The sequence below is a fragment of the Vanacampus margaritifer genome, chromosome 8 (assembly GCF_051991255.1).
Source record: "Vanacampus margaritifer isolate UIUO_Vmar chromosome 8, RoL_Vmar_1.0, whole genome shotgun sequence".
Lineage (NCBI taxonomy): Eukaryota > Metazoa > Chordata > Actinopteri > Syngnathiformes > Syngnathidae > Vanacampus > Vanacampus margaritifer.
This window is the reverse complement of record NC_135439.1, coordinates 24,294,075-24,301,997: the sequence shown is the minus strand read 5'-3', so window position 1 is coordinate 24,301,997 and position 7,923 is coordinate 24,294,075. Positions and strand designations below refer to the sequence as shown.

Sequence of the window (7,923 nt, the reverse complement as noted above, 5' to 3'; positions counted from 1 at the left end):
TGCAGGCTATTCTAGCTGACTGGCAAAAATGTGTCTAGTTGACAGTCAGTCGGAGGTCACATATAGAGGCAGACATTCTCACACCGTCACTGAGTCATATTTAAACGTACATGTGTATACTTAACGGCAGAGCAAAGAGTGCATGTGTACCAAAATGCATACTGTGAGTTCAATTAGACCCAAACAGCACAGAGCCTCTATATAATTATATAAAAAAATATGTTAATAAGGCAAATTATTGGTTTAAAGACATGAAACCAAGGGGTGGTTGAAGTTGTTGATCAACGTGCCGAGTGCGCAGGATGAGGTGAGAAGAATTGAAGGTGTGGCTAACTTCATCTGGAATTTCCCTCAACTCACCTGATCCCACCCCCACCACACAACCTGAGTATTAAATCTTGGAGGAGGCTCAACGAGGCAACAGGTGCATCTTTGCCAGGCTAAAGAAGAAAACCAAACAAAAAGAATTTGTTGTCTTCTCTTGGATCATAATTATTTTCCATCATCCTGTGGCTCTCATCAGGTAAAAGATGCTTTCACGTGGTGTAATTTTCATTTTGAATGCTAGTTTTTATATCCAGACAGAAGTGACTTTTAATTTATTTTAGACTTTTAGAGTTGATATTGTGATCAGATTTTAAATTGCCCTATACTTAATTTTTGACAGGTTTATCCCCCCATGGCATCACAGTGCCTCAGCAGCGTGCTGACAAACGCAAACTTCACAATGTACCAGAATGGCCTTCCTGATATCCTGCCACAACACACCCAGCAGAACGGCAACCTGGGATATGGCTCCAACACTGGTGAGAGAAAATAATCTGCAAATTAGTACACATCAAATGACAATAGTTTTGTGTGCCTGGGCTTTGAGGTTGGTGATAATTTTTCCTCATCCAAAAGATTGTCCCTTATTTTCAAGATTCATGTAGCCAGACCATTACTTCATAGAACTTTGCTTTGACCTCAATTAGATACAATACATTGCTAATCATTTACTATGGAGTCAATGTTTAACTTATCTTAAGCGTCAAGCGGTGCCACCTCATCGCTAAAACAGTTAAGTCTTTGTTTTTCTGACCTTAGAGAAGTAAAGCCCCACCTGGGAGTGATACTGACTGGAATTAATCAATATCCAAGAATGCACTGCATTGCAGAAGTGTTGTGTAGTGTAGTTTGAGAAGTGAAATAAAACTTCAGTTCTTCTCAAATTGAGGTCTCACTGAAACAAAGTATTACATACTGTATCAATTAGGGCTGGGTATCAATTCTAATTTTCTCAATCGATTCAATTTTGATTCACAAGAGTTCAGTTTGATTCAATTTCGATTTTAACCGATTCAATTCACTTCAGTTCAATCCAATATCGATTAATTATACAGTGGAACATCAATTCTTCTTTTTTCAATTTAATAATTGGAAATTAAAATATTCTGAATTGTCTTAAAGTGCCGGTCTTTCATAAATGTAAGAAAATAATTAAAAATTCATGTGAATAGGACATTTCAAGAAAATACTAAGATAAAAAAATGGCCTTTAGAATTCTCTTTTCTTAAGAATGCATGGGAAAAAAGAGATTAAAATAATTGATTCATGGATTCATGAATCGATAATGGGTTAGCAAAGGAAAATCGATTCGATATTGATTATTCGATTTAAAAAAAAAAAAAAAACGTGCCCTAGTATCAATATTGAATAACTAGTGCCGCAAGTCCAAAAAGGGATCATCCCTTTAATGTACCACTTGTACACTGCTGAACTACATAAATAAGTGCTGCCTCTCTACGCAGGTCCATGGTATGGTCAGATGAATCCGCTCTTCTGGACACCTGAAAATGTTATGGAGTGGATCAGCGCCCAAGCTGACAGCACCAAGTTTGATGCCAGTACACTGACTCTGTCCTACTGTGCCATGGACGGCCACAGCTTCTGCCAGATGAACCTGGACCAGATGATCATGGCGTTTGGCCCTCATCTTGGCCCACACCTCCACCAAAACCTGCAAGAATACAAAGCAAAATATGGTAAAGCAACAATTTGATTCCATTCACATCATATACGTAACTCGAACAGATTCACATTTTTGAGACACAACTTAGAAACTCACCTTGAGTAAAAGGTGTATATTTTTCTTCCCAGAACTGACGAGCTTATCAGGACCAGAGCTAAATGAAACCTGCCAGCTCCTGGATAGATTCCTACACAACCTAAACCTCCCAGACAACCTAACCTTCCCTTTGATCAGCACTGTCAAATTTGGTCAAGGTACAAGTTTTTGTACATTTTCTCATTGTCTGAACACTGCCTGGAAATGAAATCCTTAAGTTGTTCTTTACCATGAACAGCTGAAGACTCGGTCAACAAAATGGAGTTTGACAATGGTGATAATTGTGACCTGTTCAGCCTGACCATGGGGGCCATGACACCTCTGCAAGACGAGTATCTGTCTGACAATCAGTCTGATAGCGAGTGCAGCTCATCATCCAATAGTCAGTAGTTCATTATTTTATTATCCCATTTACATGTGGAACAGAGGTGGCAAATCCAGGTCCAGAAACTAAAAACCCTGCCACAGTTTGGCTTTAGCCCCTGATGCTAGCTTGCTAGCTCCCTAAAAAGTAAACAAGCACCATGCTAGCTAGCTAGCTATGGAGCTAGCTAAAAGGTAAACAAGCACCATGGGAGCTAGCTAGCTAGCACCTGGGGCTAAAGCCAAACTGTGACCTGGATTTGCCACCTCTGCTGTGGAAAGATACTTAGGAATCAAAAATTTTACTTTGTTATATTTCATCAGGTGGCCTGTTTGTCTTCTCGAGCCTTGGCTCACCAGAGTCTGGCTTTGGAGAATCTGACCCAGAGTTCTCCTACTCTGTGATTTCAAGTGGGTGGAAAATTGTGAGATTTGTTTGAATTAAGTCATAGTATCAGTAGTTTTCATTAAACACATGAACATGTACCGTTTTGTTGACAGAGACGCTGATTAAGAAGGAGAAAGCAGAGTCACAAATTAAACGACCTCGGGGGCGACCTCCTAAAATCAGCAAAGATCACGGCAATATTTATGACTCCTCTAAGAAAAATAAACATGGTAAGAAGAATGTGTTTTGGAAGTATGAAATAGCACCTTCAGATTTTATTCAGGGAGGTATCAGTAGAAGTAGGCACTTTCGTCCCTCCGTCGTTGACCGATGCGCACATTTTTCAACAACATTTTCGGCGAGTGCTTTATGGCGCGACGCTTTTAAAAAATACACGAACTGAGGACTTTCTGTACTGGCCCGGCTCAACGGACAAAAACCTGCTTCAGTCCGTGTATATTTTTCAAGGCTTCACATCATAACACATAAAGATCGTTGACACGTCACACGTCCCAAAATGGCCATTAACACAATCATATTGGCAGTATAGAAAACGCGTCTGCCAGTTTGAGTAAACAGCAAACACCACACTTTAACAGTGATTTGTGAAACAGCTGCCACAACGAGAAGAGGCAAAAAAAAGGATAGAGCATTCTCCAGGTTACCAAAAGAGGAACCAATGCATAGCCAATGTTGCACTTTCTACATGGTGGCTGAATCAGCAGATGCTAACTGTTAACACACGCAAAATGTGGGGGAAATAATCTTTTTCGTTCATTTGTGCTGCTATGGTTTAATACATATTACACAATTTAATTTAATAACTGACCAACACCATGAAGAAGACTTTTTTATGATAAAAATGATGGCGGACGGGGCCGAATTAGCAGCTGCTAAGTTGCTAACGTACCTAAATAACACTGCCAAGACTTGCGTGAAACTGCCAACTTCAATGGCATTTTGACCACATATAAAGGGGAAATAAATCTGGATTGTACAAACTTGTAAAGCCTTTGTATGATCATATTTGAAAGCACTCACCGGCAAGAGAGGAGGTAATTCCGCATCCAAGTTGAAAAAAAAAAAGCACTCCTGGCTGACACTTCATCGCCAATCCAACATGTCCACTTTGCGCATGTATATCATGTCCTTTTCATCAAAGTGAATGCCAATGCTCTTGGGAAGAAAGTTGACGGATAAATACTAGTTTTACCCCTCCTCGCCCTTGTAGCCCATTAACGCTGATGCTGCTACTTTCCTACCGCTGCGTGTTTAGTAGTTCATTATTTTATTTGTCCATTTACATGTGGAACAGAGGTGGCAAATCCAGGTCCAGAAAGTAAAATCTCTATTGGCCGAAAATGTGGGCATCCATCAATGATGGGAAGTGACGAGAAACGGAATTGCCTACCTCAGAAGCATAGGATTTGGAAATAAGAACAAGGATAGAGCACCTTTAGATTTGAATTAGACAGATGTCAGATTTAGTTTATCTTACATGCTTGATATGTACAACATCCACTTGCATACATACAGAGCTCATAGTGGCTTGTCTCTTGTCTGCAGCACCTCGGGGCACTCATCTTTGGGAGTTCATCCGAGATATTCTGATCCACCCAGAAAAGAACCAGGGCCTGATGAAATGGGAAGATCGCCGTGAGGGAGTTTTTAAGTTCCTCAAGTCTGAGGCTGTGGCTCAAATGTGGGGCCAGAAGAAGAAGAACACCAGCATGACGTATGAGAAACTCAGTCGTGCCATGAGGTCAGTACATGTGAAAGATAGCGGCAACATATAACCATTTTAATTAGATATCTGTGCTTTCACATTACAGTACTTCGTCATTACAGTTTACTGTAATATTTAGGTTCAAATTTTCATAACAAACATACATTACATCCCGATCCCAATTCTGAGTGGATAAAATATATTCTAGATGACGTGGGCTGCATACTGTCTGTCTAAAAAATGGACTAACTGATGTCTTCTATCCACAGGTACTACTATAAACGGGAAATCCTTGAGCGGGTTGATGGACGGCGGCTGGTATACAAGTTCGGAAAGAATTCCAGTGGCTGGAAACTTGAAGAGATTGGAATGGGCATGTAAAGGTTCATTCTCCGTGGCAGTTGAAATGAAAAAGCTAAAGTAGTTCAAAACTTGAATTACCTGCTTATCCTGTCTTGCTGCCCAAATGTTAAGACACTAACTTCCTTTTCCTTTTTGAAGGAAGGTGTTGCAGAAAATGTAAGCCAGTGTTTTGGGCTTCAGTAGGTTTTGTGAACCAATTTTAATGTCATGTGTTATATCTTATAGTCATGTTTTTGTTGTTTTTTAAGACTCAGAAACGTGGGAATTCATTAGTAGAAATGTGCTGTTTTTCATGTTCAAAACTGCAGAATCTGCTTTCTAGTAAATGCCATGATATTATACACACTGCAAACACACACACACACACAGACACACACACACACATATATATATATATATATATATGTATATATATATATATATATATATATATATGACAGCCCAGAGAATGGATGGAATGATTGTAGCAATGTGCACTACGTGTTTTGGTATTATGAAGTGCTTTACTCAATGTTTTACAGAGATTATGTGGCAATTATATCACACAATTTATATATGGTTAATCATTCAGAAAAAACGGGAAAAACCCTGCTGTATTTTTTTTATGATTGTCATAGCGCCATCAAACATCATTCGGTGAGGACCTTTGCATGTGCACCTTAGGGGGAACACTCGGATGGAATTTTGTATTTATTTCATTTTTATACATTACATGTGTATTACTTGATTTTTTTCGATATATTTGTGAAGCTGTGTATGTGCAGAAGAATGAAAACAATGAATGCTTGAATTAAAGTATTGATTGTTAAAAATTGAGAAACTTTTTGGGTATTTGGGAACACTGAAATGAGGGGGATGATGGATGAAGTCCTTCATTACAACCAATTGTTAAGCATATTGGAGTTAAAATGTATGACAAAGTATTAGGGCCACATATAACAGTATTTTTTTTTTAGGTTGGGGGCAATATTCCGATAAAAAAAAACTTGTCAGCTTTGTGTGCAAGCATACCTCCAAATGCTGATGAAGGTTATTTGAGTTAACGCTAAATAAAATTAAATTAAAACTAAAATGTTTTTTTTTAAATATTAAAATTAAAATAAAAAGTATTTGAAACTAAATTTTATGTTTACAAAACTAAATATTGCGAAAATGTCCTTAATTTTCATCTTCGGCAAAATAATTTAATACTTGAACCTTTGGGGTTAATTTTTAAATGTGATTTTAAATATATTAATTTGGGTATTACAGCGTGGCTGTTAGGTGTAAGAAGGAAGGTTGAACAGTCATCTGGGAGTTGTGATTCTTTTACTGTGGGTCGCGTAGAAGCGGCAGCCAATAAAAAAGCAGCACCATATGACATCACTCCGAGGCGACAACCGTGCTTGTGGTTAAATGGCTTCCACATACATACATATGTATATGTAAACATCAATCCATCCATACCGCTTATCCTCACAAGGGGAGCACTGGAGCCTATCCCAGCTGGCTTCGGGCAGTAGGCAGGGTACACTCTGAACTGGTTGCCAGCCAATCGCAGGGCACACAGAGTCAAACAACCATCCACACTTACAATCACACTTATGGACAATTTGAAGTGTTCAATTAACCTGCCATGCAGGTCTTTGGAATGTGGAAGGAAACCAGAGTACTTGGAGAAAACCCACAAGCACGGGGCGAACATGCAAACTCCACCCAGGAAGGACTCGATCTTGCGTCCTCTGCACTGGGAGGCGGACGTGCTAACCAGTCAGTCACCGTGCTGCAATTATGTAAACATTGTATATTAAAAAAAAGTACACTGTACAACCTGGCTTATTTCTTCTCAAATGGAATTCAAGCCAAAAATCCACCTTAAAAATAGTCAACTTGGCAAACAAGGGATGGAAAGCGAGACGACTGTATCTTTCATTTAACCCCTGGGCGTTATTTTATTTTGAAATGGCTTGGTCAGAACCAACAAAAAGCCAAAAAATGGTCAAATAACGGCCAGGGGTTAAACGTTCGGGTTGTGATGTATCCAACTTTAGAAGCAATATTATGCACTGCCCTTATTCTAATTCAAAGTCTGTGGACTTTTATACAGTATAGGATTTGTGAATGCTTGTTTTAAAAATATGTTTGGTGAATTTTTGCTACATAATAATTGCTATGATGCTTTTAAAACGTGCGCACAAGAAATAAACAATTAAAAAAAGAAAGCTAGTACCGAAACTAATAAAAACTAAACTAAAACATCCCTCCATCCATTATCTGAATTGATTATAAAAAAGAAAAGAAAACCATACAGTTAGTAAAAACTGACAAACGTGGTCTGAAAAAAAGTGATGCACTGAATATTTGGCCACTGAAATCGCACCGCCAGAAAATGCTCAACCCTTGTTTGATGTTTAATGTACCATTAGCCAACATGTCTGCGGTGTGGGCACATTTCAATTGATATTGTGCTTTGTTAAAACGCCAGTGTTAAATATATATTTTATAATAATATTTTAATTTTGATTAATTAAAATAAATGCAATCATAGTAAAAATTGGCATAATTTTTGTGGAGCGTTTTAGTTTTCGGCCAAGTATTTTTAATTTTCGGTTTTGGCCAAGCATTTTCATTCCGGTGCATCCCTAACATACATATATATATATATATATATTGATCTTCGATACAAAATCCCATCTCGCAAACACTTCAGCAACACAGTAATTCCTGCACTTTATGAAGAGACCAGACGAAGGCTTGTTAATGAGCTGTTTGACACAGCCCATGTTGTGCCCAAGTGATGGATGGACTTCCAGGGCTACTCTAAAATTCCTGACTGTTACCGTCGATTACATTACTTCAGACTGGGAAAAGAAAAGTAGTTTGTTGCAGACTTGCCCCTTTGAGAGCCACATGAGTGAGCATCTCTCTGACACCCTGACAGAATCAGTGACAGTGTGGATGTTGCAGAGGGGGAGCAACACAATCCCTGTTACTACA

General features: G+C 38.7%; 1 protein-coding gene across 1 annotated transcript; it reads left to right on the top strand.

Moving 5' to 3' along the window:
- Positions 1–378: 378 nt before the first annotated feature.
- On the top strand, positions 379–5,542 carry elf3 (E74-like factor 3 (ets domain transcription factor, epithelial-specific)). Its single transcript, XM_077574266.1, has 9 exons — positions 379–523; positions 668–806; positions 1,791–2,024; positions 2,140–2,265; positions 2,346–2,489; positions 2,795–2,881; positions 2,972–3,088; positions 4,425–4,620; positions 4,854–5,542. The coding sequence occupies exons 2-9, from the start codon at positions 680–682 to the stop codon at positions 4,963–4,965; spliced, it is 1,143 nt and encodes a 380-aa protein (XP_077430392.1). The 5' UTR covers positions 379–523; positions 668–679; the 3' UTR covers positions 4,966–5,542.
- Positions 5,543–7,923: the final 2,381 nt, after the last annotated feature.

Excerpts from the sequence above, each read along its gene's own strand:
- elf3 (XM_077574266.1), top strand. The coding sequence starts at position 680 with ATGGCATCACAGTGCCTCAGCAGCGTGCTGACAAACGCAAACTTCACA. Across the intron at positions 2,882-2,971 it reads CTCCTACTCTGTGATTTCAA|AGACGCTGATTAAGAAGGAG; the intron begins GTGGGTGGAAAA and ends TTTTGTTGACAG. Across the intron at positions 4,621-4,853 it reads AAACTCAGTCGTGCCATGAG|GTACTACTATAAACGGGAAA; the intron begins GTCAGTACATGT and ends TTCTATCCACAG.